The sequence below is a fragment of the Salvelinus alpinus genome, chromosome 5 (assembly GCF_045679555.1).
Source record: "Salvelinus alpinus chromosome 5, SLU_Salpinus.1, whole genome shotgun sequence".
NCBI lineage: Eukaryota > Metazoa > Chordata > Actinopteri > Salmoniformes > Salmonidae > Salvelinus > Salvelinus alpinus.
In genome coordinates, this window is record NC_092090.1 from 24,448,270 (window position 1) to 24,471,386 (window position 23,117).

The 23,117-nt window shown below is 43.3% G+C and overlaps 1 protein-coding gene across 1 annotated transcript in view; it reads right to left on the reverse strand.

Moving 5' to 3' along the window:
• LOC139575274 (protein unc-13 homolog C) overlaps positions 1-23,117 on the reverse strand; it is a 186,875-nt gene that overhangs the window by 80,322 nt on the left and 83,436 nt on the right. The window contains exons 16-18 of the mRNA XM_071400233.1: positions 17,835-17,968; positions 14,949-15,034; positions 26-152 (exon numbers count right to left, since the gene is read on the reverse strand). Of these exons, the coding sequence (XP_071256334.1) occupies positions 26-152; positions 14,949-15,034; positions 17,835-17,968 (347 nt within the window). The remainder of the gene's footprint in view (positions 1-25; positions 153-14,948; positions 15,035-17,834; positions 17,969-23,117) is intronic.

Here is a 23,117-nt window from a genome sequence, read left to right on the forward strand (position 1 = left end):
TGCGTGCGTGCAGTACAATACTTACAGAGAATACTCCGGGGGTGTGTCCTTGAAGGCAGCCAGTTCGCGGACGTACTCGTTGTGGAACCACTTGACTTTAAAGTGAAGGTTCATGTACTCTGTGCTCTTGCATAGACGGTGCTTATCGTGCTCTGTCAGGGATAATGAAAAAGGCAGAATGTTAACATGCATGTCTGGACTGAGATATGACGTGGTGAACTTGCCACAGGAGTAAAAGGCTGAATCAATCAATCAAGCTAATAGGGGAGATCTGAAATCCAGACCCACGGAAGTGGACAGCGATGGAGTCGGAATTCTGAAGTTCAGCACCACAGGAGAATGGACAGCGACTGTTGGGTGCAGGCAGTCACTCTACTCTAGTGCTACATCCTGATTCTCATTATCTCAAAGTGTGCACTTCTACACTCCCTGACATGGATGGTGGAGACTCCCTCCAGCCATTGTTTACAGCAATCCTTTGAAATCCATGACAGGGAGTGTGCAAGTGCACATTTTCGTAGAAGAGAGGAGAATCGGTACAAGGACTAGGTGAATCCTGAAATATATCCAGGTAGCCAGGAAAAGAAGCCTGGAAGAGTTTACATTCTCTGATTTACATTCTGCAACAAGTCCTGCTAGACCTATAACATGGCTGACCTAGTCTCACGTTGTCATACCGCTAAAGTCACGCGTGCGCCTGGTTCGCGACAAGGCTATGGCTGACCTGATATTGACAGAGACAGGTAATCTAACCCTAGGCCAGCAATCCTGTAAACACAGACACTGGTAGTGACATGACCTTGGTGGACACAAACACACACACACACACACACACACACACACACACACACACACACACACACACACACACACACACACACACACACACACACACACACACACACACACACACACACACACACACACACACACACACACACACACACACACACACACACACACACACACACACACACACACACACACACACAGGGTCTAATGAGAGCTGACTTGGTACATCATGAAAGTTCAGTCTGATGACATAGTAAGCTCTATCACAGTAGAGTAGGACATATTAACTACCACAGGACTTGGGGGTAGAGAGGAGAGAGAAGGAAGGTAAGGAAGAGAGGGAAGGGGGTATAGAGAGATCCACAGATGATGCAATCGCCATCACACTGCACAATGCCCTATCCCATCTGGACAAGAGGAATACCTACATCAGAATGCTGTTCATTGACTACAGCTCAGCATTCAACACCATAGTACCCTCCAAGCTCATCATTTCGCTAGGGGCCCAGGGTCTGAACCCCGCCCTGCGCAACTGGGTCCTGGACTTCCCGCCCTCAGGTGGTGAAGGTTGGAAATAACAGCTCCACTTTGCTGATCCTCAACATAGGGGCCCCACAAGGGTGCGTTCTCAGCTCCCTCCTGTACTCCCTGTTCACCCATGCAAGCCTCCAAATCAATCATCAAGTTTGCATTCGACACAACAGTAGTAGAACTGATTACCAACAATGACGAGACAGCCTACAGTCAAGAGGTGTGGGCTCTGGCGGAGTGGTGCCAGGAAAATAACCTCCCCCTCAACATCAACGAAACAAATGAGCTGATCGTGGACTTCAGGAAACAGCAGAGGGAGCACCCCCCTATCCACATCGACGGGACAGCAGTGGAGAAGGTGGAAAGCTTCAAGTTCCTCAGCGTACACATCACTGACAATCTGAAATGGTACACCCACACAGACAGTGTGGTGAAGAAGGCGCAACAGCACCTCCTTAACCTCAGGAGGCTCAAGAAATGTGGATCCCGTATGGTGCAAACACAGACACAGGAAACAACCACTCACAAAACACAATAGACAACAGACTACCTAAATATGGCTCCCAATCAGAGACAACGACTAACACCTGCCTTTGATTGAGAACCATACTAGGCCAAACACATAGAAATAGAACAACAGAACAAAACATACAAAAAACAACATAGAATGCCCACCCCAACTCACGCCCTGACCAAACTAAAATAAAGACATAAAAAAGGAACTAAGGTCAGAATGCGACACCTAGCCAGTCTCCAGACCTGAACCCAATAGAAAATCTTTGGAGGGAGCTGAAAGTCCGTATTGCCCAGCGACAGCCCCGAAACCTGAAGGATCTGGAGAAGGTCTGTATGGAGGAGTGGGCCAAAATCCCTGCTGCAGTGTGTGCAAACCTGGTCAAGAACTACAGGAAACGTATGATCTCTGTAATTGCAAACAAACGTTTCTGTACCAAATATTAAGTTCTGCTTTTCTGATGTATCAAATACTTATGTCACGCAATAAAATGCAAATTAATTACTTAAAGATTATACAATGTGATTTTCTGGATTTTTGTTTTAGATTCCGTCTCTCACAGTTGAAGTGTACCTATGATAAAAAATTACAGACCTCTACATGCTTTGTAAGTAGGAAAACCTGCAAAATCGGCAGTGTATCAAATACTTGTTCTCCCCACTGTACATAGACATGGAATCACTGGTCACTTTAATAATGGAACACTAGTCACTTTAATAATGTTTACATACTGCTTAACTCATATCATATGTATATACTGTATTCTATTCTACTGTATTTTCGTCAATGCCACTCCGACATGCTCGTCTTAATATTTATGTATGTCTTAATTCCATTTTTTTTACTTTTAGATTTGTGTGTATTGTTGTGAATTGTTTGATACTACTGCACTGCTGGGAACACAAACATTTCACTACACCTGCAATGACATCTGCTAAATATGTGTATGTGACCAATACAATTTGATTTGAGTAGGGAAGGAGGCAGGGGATAGAGAGAAGGGTAAGATAAACAGAGAGAAAGGAGGGGGGAGTAGGGGGAGACAGGGGGTAGGAGAGACAGAGAGAGAGAGGAAGGACAGAGATGTGGGGGGTACAGGGGATGAGAGAGACAGAGAGAGAGAGAGGAAAGCCAGAGAAGTGAGGGGGAGGTGAGGGATAGGACAGACAGAGAGAGCGAGGAAGATACAGAGAGCTGGGGGATGCAGGGGATAGAGAAACAGAGAGAGAGAGAGAGAGGAAGCACAGAGAAGTGGAGGGGAGGTAGGGAATAGGAGAGACAGAGAGAGCGAGGAAGATACAGAGAGATGAGGGATGCAGGGGATAGAGAGACAGAGAGAGAGAGAGGAAGGACAGAGAAGTGGAGGGGAGGTAGGGGATAGGAGAGACAGAGAGGGAGAGGAAGGACAGAGAGGTGGGGGATGCAGGGGATAGGAGAGAAGGTTAGGAGAGACAGAAAGAGAGAGTAGAAAGTGGGATAGAGGGGGAGGAAGGGGACAGAAAGAAGAGAGAGAGAGAGAGAGAGGGGAAGGAGGGGTGAAAAAGACAAAGAGAAGGTTGAGAGAGTGAAAAAGAGAGGTATAGAGGGGTATAAACAAACAGAATAACAGCAAAAGTGAGAAAATAATTCCAGTGAAGAAACAAAGACTGTCTCTACTAAACACAAAGCCTCTTCACAACACTCACACTTCAAAGGCACAATTAAATGTGTGTGTGTGTGTGTGTGTGTGTATGTGTGTGTGTGTGTGTGTGTGTGTGTGTGTGTGTGTGTGTGTGTGTGTGTGTGTGTGTGTGTGTGTGTGTGTGTGTGTGTGTGTGTGTGTGTGTGTGTGTGTGTGTGTGTGTGTGTGTGTGTGTTTGCACGTGTGTTTTAAAGCCATACATTTAGCAACACTCCTGCTGCAACACCTCAGATAAGCACCTGTGTGCCTCCATAAGAAATAACAAAATGTCTTGAAAAAGGTATTGAACATGTCAAAAGGTATTATTTCAATACCAAATCATCTTTTGTAGTTGTCTCACAGCAAAGTCCTTGTCATTATATTTGCATATTTATGATAGATTCCCATAAGCCATCTTATTGTAGGAGATTAGTTTTAACAAGGCAAAGCAAGCAATCAAAGGAAAGTACCTCCTGAATGTTTGGGTAGCTGAAAGGTTTTTATCACAATGCTAAATGCTGTGTGTGTGTGTGTGTGTGTGTGTGTGTGTGTGTGTGTGTGTGTGTGTGTGTGTGTGTGTGTGTGTGTGTGTGTGTGTGTGTGTGTGTGTGTGTGTGTGTGTGTGTGTGTGTGTGTGTGTGAGTGAGTGAGAGAGAGAGAGAGAGAGAGAGAGTTGTAGCTCTCTCAAAGTGTGAAGGCAGAATAGCTCCGGTCACAGAGGTTTATCTGCTGTGACGCTGCCACTTCAATAACTCAACACATTTCTCCAACACTTCGTTTGAACTAATTACAGTACATTCACTGAGTGTACAAAGCATTAGGAACACCTTCCTAATATTGAGTTGCACCCGCTTTTGCCCTCAGAACAGCCTCAATTCATAGGGGCATGGACTCTACAAGGTGTCGAAAGGGTTCCACAGTGATGCTGGCCCATGTTGACTACAATGGTTCCCATAGTTGTGTTAAGTTGGCTGGATGTCCTTTGGGTGGTGGACCATTCTTTATACACACGGGAAACTGTTGAACGTGAAAAACCCAGCAGCGTTGCAGTTCTTGACACACTCAAACCTGTGTGCCTGGCACCTACTACCATACCCTGTTCAAAGGTACTTAAATATTTTGTCTTGCCCATTCACCGTGAGAATGGCACACATACACAATCCATGTCTCAATTGTCATTCTTTAACCTGTCTCCTCCCTTTCATCTATACTGATTGAATTGGATTTAACAAGTGACATCAATAAGGGATCATAGCTTTCACCTGGTCAGTCTATGTCATGGAAAGAGCAGGTGTCCTTAATGTTTTGTACACTCAGTTTATACTTTGTATGTGCCTGTGTGTGTGTATGTGTGTGACTGAGTGTGTGCCTGTGTGTATGTATGTGTCTTTGTGTGTGTGTGCGCAATTTGTATATGTGTGTGTATGTGTGTGTGTTCCCTGCAGATGGTAGAAAGTGTAAGCTGGGGTCCAGAGGGAAAAACAGACTGAGTCCCTGATTCCCTAATGAGGATGTCTTCATGTTAGACCATCAGCCTACTGGGACAGACAGGCTCATCCCTCCCTCCCTCCCTCCCTCCCTCCCTCCCTCCCTATCCTCCCGATCCTCCCTATCCTCCCTATCCTCCCTCCCTCCCTCCCTCGTGATGTCCTTGCTGTCAGAATTTGTTTTGTGGTGGGAATGTTCCCACACACACTACTGACATCTTCAGCAGGCAGGCAGGGACATTTTAATCTAGCTGTACTGAAGACTTCACCCTTAAAGTAAAGTTCACATCAATAATGAATAATAAATCACTGATCGTTAAACCCTGACCCTAGAGCTCTAACCCCTGACCTCTCACCCTCCCTGATTTGATTTCCAGGGAAGACGAGTGTCACTTTGTATCTTCTCCCTAGAAAACCACAACATCAGACCTACTAGAGAGAGAGAGAGAGAGAGAGAGAGAGAGAGAGAGAGGTAGAGAGGGAGAGAGAGAATGAGAGAGGGAAAGAGAGGGAGAGAGAGAGGGAGAGAGGGAGAGAGGGAGAGAGGGAGAGAGGGAGAGAGGGAGAGATAGAGAATGAAAGAGAGAGGGAAAGAGAGGGAGAGACGGGGCGAGGAGAAGAGGGAATGTGCTATGGGTGCACTCAGTGACCTGCCTTCTGGAGAGTGTAACCAGAGTGAGTATCAAATCAAATCAAATTGTATTGGTCACATACACTAGGGTAGCAGATGTTAATGCAAGTGTAGCGAAATGCTTGTGCGTTTAGTTTCGACAGTGCAGTAATATCTAACAAGTAATCTAACAATTTCACAACAAATACCGTATACACACAAGTGTAAAGAGATGAAAAAGAATATGCACATATAAATATATGGGTGAGCGTTGGCCGAACGGCATAGGCAAGATGCAGTAGATGGTATAGAGTACAGTATATACATATGAGATGAGTAATGTAGGGCATGCAAACATTATATAAAGTGGTATTGTTTAAAGTGACTAGTGATACATTTATTACATCCAATTATTAATTATTAAAGTGGCTAGAGATTTGAGTCTATGTTGGCAGCAGCCACTCAATGTTAGTGATGGCTGTTTAAAACTTCTTGTCAATATGGAGGCGCTGTTTTCACTTTGTAAAAAATCGTGCCCAAACTAAACTGCCTCGTACTCTATTCTAGATCGTACAATATGCATATTATTATTACTATTGGATAGAAAACACTCTCAAGTTTCTAAAACCGTTTTAATTATATCTGTGAGTAAAACAGAACTCATTTTGCAGCAAACTTCCTGACAGGAAGTGAAAAATCTGAAATCGAGGCTCTGTTCCAGGGCCTTCCTATTCATTTGCTTGAAATCTATGGATATACATGCACTTCATACGCCTTCCACTAGATGTCAACAGGCAGTGGGAGGTGGAATGAGGTGTCTAGCTTGATCTGAGGTCGAACAAGAGCTCTTGGAATGACGTGACCACTATTTCCTTTGTCTACCAAGGCGCGGGAAGGACATCAGCATTGGCTTCTGAAAAGCGTTCAGTATAGACGGCTAATATCTCCGGCTTTGATTTTATTTGATACATGTGATAATATCATCGTAAAGTATGTTTTTTCAATATAGTTTTATCAGATTATTCAACGTTTATCGGGAGTTTTGGAGTTTTCCGTTCTCTGCGTTAGGTGAAGATGGACATCTTCGCGCCACTTGGCTAGCTAAGGTTGCTAATTCGACAGGAGAAGAGGACATTCTAAAACCAAACAAAGATTTATTCTGGACAAAGGACTCCTTGTACAAGATTCTGATGGAAGCTCAGCAAAAGTAAGAACCATTTATTATGTTATTTCGTATTTCTGTGGAAAATGTTTAGTCGTATTTTCCTTCCTTTTTGCGGGCGATGTCTCGCTATAGCGTAAGTTATTTAAAAAAATCTAACACGGCGATTGCATTAAGAACTAGTGTATCTTTCATTTTCTGTCCAACATGTATTTTTTAGTAAAGTTTATGATGAGTTCTTTGATTAGATTAGGTGACTGTCCAAAATTTCTCTGGAGATTCTGGTGAATCGATGCTACATATTCACAATGTATAACCACGGTTTGCAGCTCAAAATATGCACATTTTCGAACAAAACATAAGTGTATTGTATAACCTGATGTTATAGGACTGTCATCTGATGAAGTTGGTCAAGGTTAGTGATTAATTTTATATCTTTTGCTGTTTTTTTGCGATCGCTACCTTTGCGGTGAATGAATGCGGTTGTGTGTTTGGCTATTGTGGTAAGCTAATATAATGCTATATTGTGTTTTCGCTGTAAAACACTTAAAAAATCAGAAATATTGACTGGATTCACAAGATGTTTATCTTTCATTTGCTGTACACCATGTATTTTTCATAAATGTTTTATGATGAGTATTTATGTATTTCACGTTGCTCTCTGTAATTATCCTTGCTGCTTCGGTGCTATTTGTGATTGTAGCTGCAATGTAAAACTATGATTTATACCTCAAATATGCACATTTTCGAACAAAACATAGATTTATTGTATAACATGTTATAAGACTGTCATCTGATGAAGTTGTTTCTTGGTTAGTGACTAATTATATCTCTATTTGGTCGGTTTTGTGATAGCTACCTATGCGGTAAAAAAATGGTGAAAATATGCGGTTGAGTCTTTTGCTATTGTGGTTAGCTAATAGAAATACATATTGTGTTTTCGCTGTAAAACATTTTAAAAATCGGAAATGATGGCTGGATTCACAAGATGTGTATCTTTCATTTGCTGTATTGGACTTGTGATTTCATGATATTTATATGCTAGTATTTACTTGTGGCGCTATGCTAGGCTATGCTAGTCAGCTTTTTTACTGATGAGGATGCTCCCGGATCAGGGATGGTGATGAAGTAGAGGTTAACAGTCTGATGACCTTGAGATAGCTGTTTTTCAGTCTCTCGGTCCCAGTCTCTCGGTTTTTTACATCTGCAAACAGCTAGGTTTTCTTTTTTTAACAAGTTGTGGCTAAGTCTTGTTAGCCGTTAATGCTAATCACTAGTTAGCTGTCTAAAGTAGCAAGCTATACATCCTGATACCAGTGAAGTTAGTGCAACAGTATCTTCTAAATCAAAGAGGAATAGGTGAAGCATGAATATGTTAGCTACATGAAGTAGCTAACAGAAAACATTTAATGTAGCCAAAGATTATAGGGTCCCCTAGGAAACACTGACCAACACTTTGGTTCCTACCCAATCACAATAACTTCTCCCTGGCATTTTCATTAGTTGCCATGTCAAACAAGACTGTATTCAAAGCGCCCATTATTATCTTCTAACTATGGAATTAGAATAATCATTATTTTCCCAGTTTTATGATCTAATCACAATTGCAACATTTGGTTTAAAGGCCTAGTAACTTCGGTCAACTCTGAGTTCAACTCGGAATAACCTGTACCATGAAACCTCTTAGCCAGGTAAATTTATATGGCAACGAATCCTTCAGAACTAGCCTGCACCCGGGCAGGCTAACTCAGGGCTAACTCCATTCATCTCAAATGAACTGTCTGACCCACGGGTTGAGGACCAATGAAATCAGATTCCCTCCCTCTTACAAATATTGCATCATCATCCCCTTCATTTGAGGAAGACGACTGATTCGATATTTTATTCAATTGAAATGTTTTTTATTGTGTGTTAGAAAATAGTGAAGCTAGAATACCTGTCACATGACACATTTAGGCTAATGACATAATGCATTTGAAACTTCACACACAGTCAAACTTTCGCATGACTTAATAACATTATTTTAGAAAAGGTTCCAAAAAAGGTTCCATAAGTACACCAAAGCACACCAACGACGGCATTAACGATAACAAGTGATAATATAAAGAGGGCACTTCTAAAAGCCTATTTCACACCTTAGCCTGCTGAATTTGCAAGATAACTTTTCTTTCATTTTGATTTTGGCAAAAATGAAAATGTGGCACTGACTCGCCCATGGATTGATGTTTCAGCATTGTCTCAATGAAGAGTTCTGACTCGCCCATGGATTGATGTTTCAGCATTGTCTCAATGAAGAGTTCTGAATCTCTCATGGATTGATGTTTCAGCATTGTCTCAATGAAGAGTTCTGAATCTCCCATGGATTGATGTTTCAGCATTGTCTCAATGAAGAGTTCTGAATCTCTCATGGATTGATGTTTCAGCATTGTCTCAATGAAGAGTTCTGAATCTCTCTTGGATTGATGTTTCAGCATTGTCTCAATGAAGAGTTCTGAATCTCTCATGGATTGATGTTTCAGCATTGTCTCAATGAAGAGTTCTGACTCTCTCATGGATTGATGTTTCAGCATTGTCTCAATGAAGAGTTCTGAATCTCTCATGGATTGATGTTTCAGCATTGTCTCAATGAAGAGTTCTGAATCTCCCATGGATTGATGTTTCAGCATTGTCTCAATGAAGAGTTCTGAATCTCCCATGGATTGATGTTTCAGCATTATCTCAATGAAGAGTTCTGAATCTCCCATGGATTGATGTTTCAGCATTGTCTCAATGAAGAGTTCTGAATCTCCCATGGATTGATGTTTCAGCATTGTCTCAATGAAGAGTTCTGAATCTCCCATGGATTGATGTTTCAGCATGGTCTCAATGAAGAGTTCTGAATCTCCCATGGAATCTCCCTCTCTCTCTCTCTCTCTCTCTCTCTCTCTCTCTCTCTCTCTCTCTCTCTCTCTCTCTCTCTCTCTCTCTCTCTCTCTCTCTCTCTCTCTCTCTCTCTCTCTCTCTCTCTCTCTCTCTCTCTCTCTCTCTCTCTCTCTCTCTCTCTCTCTCTCTCTCTCTCTCTCTCTCTCTCTCTCTCGTCTCTCTGTCTCTCTGCTCTCTCTCTCTCTCTCTCTCTCTCTCTCTCTCTCTCTCTCTCTCTCTCTCTCTCTCTCTCTCTCTCTCTCTCTCTCTCTCTCTCAGTCTCTCAATGTCTCTCTCTCTCAGTCTTCCTCTCCCTCTCTCTCTCTCTCTCTCAAATTCAAATGGCTTTAAAAGGCATGGAACGTGTTACCACATACAGTACATTGCAAAAGCAAACATATAGATACAACACATCAATGATGCCACACACTGTAGATGATAATAGTAAAAAGAATAATACTCAATGAGTGGTAACAATTAACATGACAAGAAGTAAGAAGTAAGAAGTAAGAAATTAATGAGGACAATAAATAAATAGTGAGAAAGACACATGTAGCAAAGTTGTCTGTGGCCGTCCCTACACTTGTGGCGAGAAGCTACATACACTATATATACAAAAGTATGTGGACACAACTTCAAATTAGTGGATTCGGCTATTTCAGCCATAACCGTTGCTCACAGGTGTATAAAATCGAGCACACAGCCATGCAATCTCCATAGGAAACATTGGCAGTAGAATGGCTTTACTGAAAAGCTCAGTGACTTTCAACATGGCACTGTCATAGGATGCCTTTCCAAAGAGTCAGTTAGTCAAATGTCTGCCCTGCTAGAGCTGCCCCGGTCAAATGTAAGTGCTGTTATTATGAAGTGGAAACGTCTAGGACCGCAAAGTTATAGGCCACACAAGCACACAGAACGGGACCGTCGAGTGCTGAAAATCGTCTGTCCTCGGTTGCAACATTCACTACCGAGTTCCAAATTGCAACGTCAGCACAAGAACTGTTCGTCAGAGCTTCATGCAATGGGTTTCCAAGGCCTAGCAAGCCAAAGATCACCATGAGCAATGCCAAACATCGGCTGGAGTGGTGTAAAGCTCGCCGCCAGTGGAAATACGTTCTTTGGAGTGATGAATCACACTTCACCGTCTGGCAGTGACGGATGAACCTGAGTTTGGCGGAGAATGCTACCTGGCCCAAAGCAAAGTGTCAACTGTAAAGTTTGATGGAGGAATAATGTTCTGGGGCTGTTTTTCATGGTTCAGGGAAATCTTAACGCTACAGCATACAATGACATTCTAGACAATTCTGTGCTTCCAACTTTGTGGCAACAGTTTGGGGAAGGCCCTTTCCTGTTTCAGCATGACAATGCCCCGTGCACAAAGCGAGGCCCATACAGAAATGGTTTGTTGAGATCGCTGTGGAAGAACTTGACTGGCCTGCACAGAGCCCTGACTTCAACCCCATCAAACACCTTTGGGATGAATTGGAACTCCAACGGCGAGCCTGGCCTAATCACCCAACATCTGTGCTTGAACTCACTAATGGCCTTCTGGCTGAATGTTCCAACATTTAGTGGAAAGCCTTCCCAGAAGAGTGGAGGCTGTTATAATAGCAAAGGGGGGACCAACTCCATTTTAATGCCCACGATTTTGGAATGAGATGTTCGATGAGTAGGTGTCCACATACTTTTGGTCATGTAGTGTATTTTGCAGCTTATATGGCACACATTCAAAATGTGTGCATTGTTTTTCAGTTTTGGGAAAGAAAATAGTACAGTTCTCATAGTGTAGGAGAAAATGCAGCTCTGTCTCGACCTCTCTGAGGGCAGAGTGAGCACAACCTGTCCTCTCTGGGTAGCCAGATTTGTCTGTGACGACCGGGTTCTATGGCCAGTTCTATGGCCTCTCTCTCCATCGCTCTCCATCTCTCTCTCTCCATCTCTCTCCATCTCTCTCCATCTCTCTCTCTCCATCTCTCTCTCTCCATCGCTCTCCATCTCTCTCTCTCCATCTCTCTCTCAAACACAACATGAACTGCCGCCTGCCTTTATATTGAAACTGTTGCTCTATCAGCAACTCTCTCTCTCACACACACAAACTGACTTGGGACGTTCTGGTTATGTGCATGCTAGGGTGTGTGTGTGTGTTTGTGTGCGTGTGTGCGTGTGTGTGTGTATGTAGTTATTGTATATAAATGAATGCAGTGGGATAGTGTTGAACCCTTTGACATGTAGGAACACACGGGTGTGATCATTCTAAAGTGGTCCCTGCATTGTACGCTCAAACCACTGTGATTAGAACACTTATTTACAACGTCCAGAGGATTGACGCAACAGTCAGCGTTTGAGCTGGCCACATTGGTTTTTTCACAGATACACAGTCTTCACAACGTTATGTCGTCCATGTGAAAGGCTAACACAATTCTCATCCAAACCGGAAAATGTCAGCTACGTTAGTTGTAGCGCTAACTGAGGAAAGAGTGACCTAACACAAGCGGTCATATTTAGCTAACTCTCGGATGACAGAAACCGTAATTAGCTAATAGCAATTACTATTTACAATTCATCATATCATGGGTGACCTCACCAGTGATCTAAATAATTGAATACAACGCGATGGGTATTTTGTGCGGGCCGCCATATTTGTTTTTTCATGTCAACCAAAGATAAGAGGTTGCAAGATGAGTTGGGTCTGTTTGCAGTATTCATGTTGAATGGGGTGTGTCGTTTACCATCATTCACTTCCTGAAGTTTACTCAAAGACGATTGAACCATCCCTTCACTTCATTTTGTTCTAACATCTTTGGTCTGGCAGACATTTACGTGACAACCAGAATGCATTTTATGATGTCAACAAACATGGCGCCACATAGCTGGCAATTAGCTTAGAATTAGCTCATCACAATTAGTACAACCTTAAAATATATATATTTTACACACATCATATATTTCCACTACAATCTATGCAAGAATCGTAATGCATGATTTGTCACCAGAACTTGAAAACATGTGAATAAAACAGCAAATGCATTATGCTCCATACATACGGTGTGCTACAGTAGCTACAACAACACGATATACAGAAACTATAATGATAACATAATAAGGCACTTATACGATATACAGAAACTATAATGATAACATAATAAGGCACTTATACGATATACAGAAACTATAATGATAACATAATAAGGCACTTATACGATATACAGAAACTATAATGATAACATAATAAGGCACTTATACGATATACAGAAACTATAATGATAACATAATAAGGCACTTATACGATATACAGAAACTATAATGATAACATAATAAGGCACTTATACGATATACAGAAACTATAATGATAACATAATAAGGCACTTATACGATATACAGAAACTATAATGATAACATAATAAGGCACTTATACGATATACAGAAACTATAATGATAACATAATAAGGCACTTACTTTGATAGGAACGCACACATGTCCAAAGTTATTATTAATAGTGAAGGCAATGTGGCAGCCAGCTGGAAAATGTGCCAGGGAGGAAAGAGTTTGTGCCTGGGCTTTTGTCGAAGAGAGACATTTGTCTGGCTCAGTAATGTCTCAAACACAAACTGTCTGCAACAGTGAAATGGGCGGAACACACCTCAATTCAAACAGTTGTTAGAAAATAAAAAGAACTTGTTAGAAAATAATTTGAAATTGACAAGTTGCTCTATAGCCAATAGATCATTAGCAGGCAGCGCACCTTGGTCTGAGGGCAGCGTGGGTGAACTGTCCTGATGTGTAACAATCCCATTTTGGAAAAGTAAGTGCATTCTGACACCACGCGCATAAAAAACCTCACCCTGGGGTGACCGTTAGAGATATTTAGAACTTACATGTGAAAAGGTTAAAAGACTGACCACTGGTGAGGTCACTGCTTTCCTTTCTCCTCCAAACAGATGGAACTAACACACAATGACCTGCTTTCTTAATAGCACTGACTGGGGACATTCACATACACACACGCACTCACACACACACACGCACTCACACACACACACGCACTCACACATGAAGGCAGGCAGGCAAGCTTGCTGTCATACGCACACCGCCAGATGCACAGCCCCAAACCTAAACCAGTTCAGGTTTATTTGAGATTTATGTGGATTTATGTTCTCCAATAAAATACATAGCTAATATAAAACCACTGAAGAATCGTGGTAAAACAAATAGCAATTATGATGTATGGGAAAGAATGCCCTTATCTTATACGATGCAAGCAGGTCCCATTATAATGAGATAACAACTTTGTGCTATGGTCAAACTGGTCATCTGTTTTCACAGATTTTATGTAAGAGGAGGGAGGAGGAGGGCGAGGTAAGAGGAGGTAAGAGGAGGGAGGAGGAGGGCGAGGTAAGAGGAGGGAGGAGGAGGGCGAGGTAAGAGGAGGGAGGAGGAGGGCGAGGTAAGAGGAGGGAGGAGGAGGGCGAGGTAAGAGGAGGGAGGAGGAGGGCGAGGTAAGAGGAGATATGTGAGCGTGTGCAACACTGATAAGTGCCCTCCCTGCAACACGGAAACACAGACTCCCTGGAGCGACACACCCCCACTGCTCAAACCCAGTCTGACAACAACTAAGAGGCACGCATGCACACACACACACACACACACACACACACACACACACACACACACACACACACACACACACACACACACACACACACACACACACACACACACACACACACACACACACACACACACACACACACACACACACACACACACACTGGTCACATGCCTGCTACTCTGACTCAGGAAAACAAGTACGTAAAAACTCTGCACACAAGTCACAAGGCCTACACACACACACACACACACACACACACACACACACACACACACACACACACACACACACACACACACACACACACACACACACACACACACACACACACACACACACACACACACACACACACACACACACACACACACACACACACACACACACACACACACACACACACACACACACACACACACACACACACACATACACACACACACACACACACACACACACACACACATATAAGTGTAGCGTGTCCTCTGAAGGAAAGCCCTACTTTAGCTCTGGGGAAGAAAGCAGAGAGAAGAGAGAACGAGTAGAGATAGAGAGCGAGTAGAGAGCGAGTAGAGATAGAGGCAGAAAGAGAGAGAAAGAAAGAAAGAATGAGAGAGAGAGTGAGAGAGCAGAGAGAAGTGACACACAGGGTTTTGACAGATCAATAGCTTTTCCTACTAACCTTCCATGGCGTATTTCATGTCAAGGGCAAACAGGTTCCATATGAACTCAGCGCTGACCTTCCCCATATTCAGCTCTTGGGGAAATCTGTGGGAGGAATTACAATGGATCCACATCACACTCATATCCTCATAATCACAAGCCTGACTGGACACTCAGACTGCCTTGTTCTGTCTCAAATAGTACCCTAATCCCTAGCTCTGGTCAGAAGGAGTGTGGAAGTGGGTTGGACAGAGAATAGGGTGTCACTGGAGATTTGGGGAGAAATTGGTTGAATCTCAGAGGAAGAATTCAGAGAGAGAGAGAGAGAGAGAGAGGTGAGAAAGAGAAAGAGAAAGAGGGAGGGAGGATGGTATATGTGAGAGGTGATGAAAGGGAGACAGAGAGGTGGAGAGGGAAAAAGAGATAGATAAAGAGAGATAGATAAAGAGAGATAGATAAAGAGAGATAGATAAAGGTAGAGAGGATAACAGAGAGAGATGGGGAAGTGAAGAAAGAGAAAGAAGAGCGAGAGAGAGATAGGAAGAGGCGTTTGCAGATAAATTGTTATTTTGTATATTATAGATTTCCAGTCAGCCCTTAATTGTGAAAAGTCACTCGGATAATTATCCAGACTACACATAGCATGGAATGACAGGAATAGATTAAAGTATTTTTGCGCAGATAAGGTCAATTTCCCTCTCAATGTGTTACTTTCCCTAATATAGCTCTCACACACAAAAACAAGCACGCATGCGCTAACACACAAACACACACACACTAACGCAAAACACTTGCGCACGTATGTAGCACGCACATGCACACAAATGCAAAACACATGCGTGTGTACATACAGTGGGGCAAAAAAGTATTTAGTCAGCCACCAATTGTGCAAGTTCTCCCACTTAAAAAGATGAGAGAGGCCTGTAATTTTCATCATAGGTACACTTCAACTATGACAGACAAAATGAGACAAAAAAATCCAGAAAATCACATTGTAGGATTTTTTATGAATTTATTTGCAAATTATGGTGGAAAATAAGTATTTGGTCACCTACAAACAAGCAAGATTTCTGGCTCTCACAGACCTGTAACTTCTTCTTTAAGATGCTCCTCTGTCCTCCACTCGTTACCTGTATTAATGGCACCTGTTTGAACTTGTTATCAGTATAAAAGACACCTGTCCACAACCTCAAACAGTCACACTCCAAACTCCACTATGGCCAAGACCAAAGAGCTGTCAAAGGACACCAGAAACAAAATTGTAGACCTGCACCAGGCTGGGAAGACTGAATCTGCAATAGGTAAGCAGCTTGGTTTGAAGAAATCAACTGTGGGAGCAATTATTAGGAAGTGGAAGACATACAAGACCACTGATAATCTCCCTCGATCTGGGGCTCCACGCAAGATCTCACCCCGTGGGGTCAAAATGATCACAAGAACGGTGAGCAAAAATCCCAGAACCACACGGGGGGACCTAGTGAATGACCTGCAGAGAGCTGGGACCAAAGTAACCAAGCCTACCATCAGTAACACACTACGCCGCCAGGGACTCAAATCCTGCAGTACCAGACGTGTCCCCCTGCTTAAGCCAGTACATGTCCAGGCCCGTCTGAAGTTTGCTAGAGAGCATTTGGATGATCCAGAAGAAGATTGGGAGAATGTCATATGGTCAGATGAAACCAAAATATAACTTTTTGGTAAAAACTCAACTCGTCGTGTTTGGAGGACAAATAATACTGAGTTGCATCCAAAGAACACCATACCTACTGTGAAGCATGGGGGTGGAAACATCATGCTTTGGGGCTGTTTTTCTGCAAAGGGACCAGGACGACTGATCCGTGTAAAGGAAAGAATGAATGGGGCCATGTATCGTGAGATTTTGAGTGAAAACCTCCTTCCATCAGCAAGGGCATTGAAGATGAAACGTGGCTGGGTCTTTCAGCATGACAATGATCCCAAACACACCGCCCGGGCAACGAAGGAGTGGCTTTGTAAGAAGCATTTCAAGGTCCTGGAGTGGCCTAGCCAGTCTCCAGATCTCAACCCCATAGAAAATCTTTGGAGGGAGTTGAAAGTCCGTGTTGCCCAGCAACAGCCCCAAAACATCACTGCTCTAGAGGAGATCTGCATGGAGGGATGGGCCAAAATACCAGCAACAGTGTGTGAAAACCTTGTGAAGACTTACAGAAAACGTTTGACCTCTGTCATTGCCAACAAAGGGTATATAACAAAGTATTGAGATAAACTTTTGTTATTGACCAAATACTTATTTTCCACCATAATTTGCAAATAAATGCATAAAAAATCCTACAATGTGATTTTCTGGATTTTTTTTCTCATTTTGTCTGTCATAGTTGAAGTGTACCTATGATGAAAATTACAGGCCTCTCTCATCTTTTTAAGTGGGAGAACTTGCACAATATGTGGCTGACTAAATACTTTTTTGCCCCACTGTATGTATGCACACACACACACACTAATATAAGGCAGAATGTCTTGCCTTGAGAAATATTTGTGAGCTAATCCTTGAATGTTCCTCATAGCTCATGCATCTACCCCTCCCCCCAGTAAATCACGCAAGCATGCAGACTCAGATGCAGAAAGAGAGAGAGACACACACACACACACACACACACACACACACACACACACACACACACACACACACACACACACACACACACACACACACACACACACACACACACACACACACACACACACACACACACACACACACACACACACACACACACACACACACTCTTTTTCCGTCTCTCTCTTGCTTTCCCTCTCTCACTGATTTCCGTTGCTTATTCACTAGCAGTTTATGCCCTCAGCTATCCCAGAGCCATTATCCCAAAATAGATCTATCACTGTGTGTGTGTGTCCATGTTGTACGTACTGGTTGATGACAGGGGTGTAGGCGGTGCGGTCCTCGTCGATCACAGACACCATGAGAGTGATGAGCTTGGGCCAGAAGTCCAGGTTCTTTATAGACGGACCCTGCTCCTCCCGGGGAACATTCTGCTTACGGGCCTGGAGGGGGATAGAAGAGGGGGGTGGAGAGAGAGAGACAGAGAGAGACAGAGAAGTAGAGATGAAGGTTGTGGTGGAGCTCAGTAATCCCAGACAGACAGACAGACAGACAGACAGACAGACAGACAGACAGACAGACAGACAGACAGACAGACAGACAGACAGACAGACAGACAGACAGACAGACAGACAGACAGACAGACAGACAGACAGACAGACAGACAGACAGACAGACAGACAGACAGACAGACAGTAGACCTCAAGTGTACTTTTACAGAGAGCAGAGAGTTTTGTATGGCAAGCTGAGCCTGCAGCTCATGTTTAATTCAAGACATGGCCTGACATCTTAAATGGAGCTAAACAGAAACCAGACAAACACAGATAAAAACTCACATTGACACCTCAGCCCATCTCCTCCCAGAGCGAGTGTGTGTGTGTGTGCAGGTTGATGATGGCACGCATGCACACCCTGATCTGTTCACCCGAGTTGCTTCCCTGACCTGGACCTGCTATTTCAACTCTCTCTCTCTCTCTCTCTCTCTCTCTCTCTCTCTCTCTCTCTCTCTCTCTCTCTCTCTCTCTCTCTCTACCTCTCTCTCTACCTCTCTCTCTACCTCTCTCTCTACCTCTCTCTCTACTCTCTCTCTACCTCTCTCTCTACTCTCTCTCTACCTCTCTACCTCTCTTTCTACCTCTCTACCTCTCTCTCTACCTCTCTCTCTACCTCTCTCTCTACCTCTCTCTCTCTCTCTCTCTCTCTCTCTCTCTCTCTCTCTCTACCTCTCTCTCTCTCTACTCTCTCTCTACCTCTCTACCTCTCTCTCTACCTCTCTACCTCTCTCTCTACCTCTCTACCTCTCTCTCTACCTCTCTCTCTACCTCTCTCTCTACCTCTCTCTCTCTCTCTCTCTCTCTCTCTCTCTCTCTCTCTCTCTCTCTCTCTCTCTCTCTCTCTCTCTCTCTCTCTCTCTCTCTCTCTCTCTCTCTACCTCTCTCTCTACCTGTCTCTCTCTTTCTCTACCTCTCTCTCTCTCTACCTCTCTCTCTCTCTACCTCTGAATGCCCTGCTATGAAAAGCCAACGGACATCTTCTCCTGAGGTGCTGACCTGTTGCACCCTCAATAACCACTGTGATTATTATTTGACCCTGCTGGTCATTTATACACGTTTGAATATCTTGAAAAACGACTTAGCCTTAATGTCCATGTACCTTTATAATCTCCACCCGGCACAGCCAGAAGGGGACTGCCCCCCCCGCAGAGCCTGGTTCCTCTCTAGGTTTCTTCCTAGGTTCCTGCCTTTCTAGATAGTTTTTCCTAGCCACCGGCCTCTACATCCTCATTGCTTGCTCTCTGGGGTATTCGGCTCGGTTTCTGTAAAAGCACGTTGTGACAACTGCTGTTGTAAAAAGGGCTCTATAAAAACATTTGATAGATTGATTGATTGATGCATGAGTGCATGTGTGTGTGTGTTTGGCTGCAGAGAAACACTTTTTCTAGAGCAGCCCTGCCCTTCTTCCACTGATGCCGTCTTCTAAAACACGGATTGAACTGAACTGGCTGTTTCTGCTTAATCACTTGTTGTTCGAAGCACCATCTGTTCAACACAGATAGAGATAGAACAGAACAGCATGGAAAGAGCAGTAGGAGAGTTTTAGCTGTCTGTAGACTAGTGCTGGTTTACAGATCTGATAGTCTGTAGACCAGCGCTGGTAAAAATCTAACTAGTGCTGGTATATTATCTAATTAAGCAATAATGCCCGAGGGGGTGTGGTATATTGGCCATATACCACAAACCCAGAGGTGTCTTATTGCTATTATAAACGGGTTGCCAACGTAATTACAGCAGTAAAAACAAAGGTTTTGTCATACCCATGGTATATGGTCTGATTTTTATTACATTTTTTATTTTACCTTTATTTAACTAGGCAAGTCAGTTAAGAACAAATTCTTATTTCAATGACAGCCTTCAGGCAATCAACATTCAGGACTTGAACCACTAGTTTACAATAGTCTGTAGACCAGTGCAGGTATATGAGTTGATAGTTGTCTGTAGACCAGTCCTGGTACAGTATATGAGTTGATAGTTGTCTGTAGACCAGTCCTGGTACAGTATATGAGTTGACAGTTATCTGTAGACCAGTCCTGGTACAGTATATGAGTTGATAGTTGTCTGTAGACCAGTCCTGGTACAGTATATGAGTTGACAGTTGTCTGTAGACCAGTCCTGGTACAGTATATGAGTTGATAGTTGTCTGTAGACCAGTCCTGGTATAGTATATGAGTTGACAGTTGTCTGTAGACCAGTCCTAGTACAGTATATGAGTTGACAGTTGTCTGTAGACCAGTCCTAGTACAGTATATGAGTTGATAGTTGTCTGTAGATCAGTCCTGGTACAGTATATGAGTTGACAGTTGTCTGTAGACCAGTGCAGGTATATGAGTTGATAGTTGTCTGTAGACCAGTCCTGGTACAGTATATGAGTTGACAGTTGTCTGTAGACCAGTCCTGGTACAGTATATGAGTTGATAGTTGTCTGTAGACCAGTCCTAGTACAGTATATGAGTTGACAGTTGTCTGTAGACCAGTCCTGGTATAGTGATGGACTAGTGAGAGTTCTAGTACAGGAAGGAGTACAGCAGGAGAGTTGTAGCTCCCTGTAATAGTACTGCTGTAGTATTGGAGCTGATAAATGTTTCTCTGTAGATGGGAGATACGGTTAGAATCAGACTCAACTGTCTGGACATTCTGTTCACACCAACACATTTCCTCTCTTATCTTATTGACTTTACAGATAGATAACCCACTGCTCACAGTGTGTGTTTGTATTGCACGCGCAAGCACAAACACACCCGTGTGTATATCTCTGGGCAACATGAAATGTAGTTTTGATTAATAGAATATGGTGTGTTAAAATGAAGCCTGTCCCTGGCAGCTCTGAAATAATATGGCTTCAATTATTCAACAACCTGCAGTGAAGCGTGTTGCTGTGTGTGTGTGTGTGTGTGTGTGTGTGTGTGTGTGTGTGTGTGTGTGTGTGTGTGTGTGTGTGTGTGTGTGTGTGTGTGTGTGTGTGTGTGTGTGTGTGTGTGTGTGTGTGTGTGTGTGTGTGTGTGTGTGTGTGTGTGTGTGTGTGGTTGCTTGCTTGTATGTATTCTAGACGTAGCTCATTTTAATATTTCTACTACTATACATTATATTTTAGTTACACTGTTTATACACACCGCAAATTTATATACTGGATTCTTGACATAGCTTGTGTGCGTGTTTGTGTTTGTCTGTGTGTGTTTGGTCTGTGTGTATTTGGTGTGTGTGTGTGTGTAATGACTCGGGGGAGAGCTCGATTAAAACCGGTTAAGCGTAAACTCACCAATTTCGGGGACTTTCGTTATTAGTTAATTGTTTTATCAAGGTAGTGTGCTAATTAATCAGCCTCTGTTCAGCCAATTTGGGACCGTTTTGGCTGATAGCCATGGTTCCCAACTTAAATTGAGTTTGTCTCACTAGACTCTGGGGTATCGGATTAGACTCGGGGCTCCCGAGTTGCGCAGCGGTCTAAGGCACTGCATCTCAGTGCTAGAGGCATCACTACAGACCCTGGTTTGATCCCGGGCTGTATCACAACTGATCGGGAGTCCCATAGGGCGGTGCACAATTGGCCCAGCGTCATCCGGGTTAGGGGAGGGTTTGGCTGGGGTAGGCTGTCATTGGTAAATAAGCGTTTGTTCTTAACTGACTTGCCTGGTTAAATGGGAAGTCCTGCTTACACTTTTATTCGCTGCTCGGACTGACAGTCAATTTCTTGCAGAAGGACACGTCATATGTCGCATAGCATTGGAAAGCTAAGAACCTTAAGATGGCGCCGAAGAGGATGGCTGATGTTTTACATGCCTGTAACCAATTGTGTTATTTGTTGTTTTTTTTTGCGTTGTTTTTAACTTATTTTTTAACTTATTTTGTACATAATGTTGCTGCTACCATCTCTTATGACCAAAACAAACTTCTGGACATCAGAACTGGGATTACTTACTACGAACTGGAAGAAGCTTTTTCCTTTAACGAGTCCGACGAGAAAGATATACTGCTCTCCCGGGAACAGGCCCAGATTCCCGTCATTTGCGTGAAGAAAAGACAGAGGAAAAGAGGACGCAGATCGGGCTGCATTTTGAGAATCTGTAGGTGAGCAAGTAAACTCCCACTGCCATCAATTCTACTTGCTAACATGCAATCATTGGATAATAAAATTGATGATCTACTATTGCGATTATTCTACCAACGGCACATTAAAAACTGTAATACCTTATGTTTCCCCCGAGTTGTGGCTGAACGACGACACGGATAATATAGACCTGGAGGGATTTTCAATGGACCAGCAGAACAGAGAAGCTACGTCTGGTAAGATGAGGGGTGGGGTGTGTGTATTTTTGTCAGTAACAGCTGGGGCGTGATGTCTAATATTAAAGAAGTCTCGAGGTATTGGTCGCCTGAGGTAGAGTACCTTATGATAAGCTGTAGACCACACTATCTACCTAGAGAGTTCTCATCTATATTATTCATAGCCGTCTATTTTCCACCACAGACCGATGCTGGCACTAAGACCGCACTCAACCAAACAAGGCCATAAACAAACAAGAAAACGCTCACCCAGAAGCGGCGCACCTAATGGCCGGGGACTTTAATGCAGGAAAAACTTAAATCAGTTTTACCACATTTTTACCAGCATGTCGAATGTGCAACCAGAGGAAAAAAAACTCTAGACCACCTTTACTTCACACACAGAGAAGCATACAAAGCTCTCCCCCGCCCTCCATTTGGCAAATCTGACCATAATTCTATCCTCCTGATTCCTTCTTACAAGCAAAAACTAATGCAGGAAGTACCAGTGACTCTCTCAATACGGAAGTGGTTAGATGACGCGGATGCTACGCTACAGGATTGTTTTGCTAGCACAGACTGGAATATTTTCTGGGATTCATCCAATGGCATTGAGGTGTATACCACCTCAGTCATCGGCTTCATCAATAAGTGCATCAACGACGTCGTCCCCACAGTGACCGTACGTACATATCCCAACCAAAAGGAACACCTATGTGAGAATACTGTTCATTGGCTACAGCTCAGTGTTCAGCACCATAGTGCCCACAAAGCT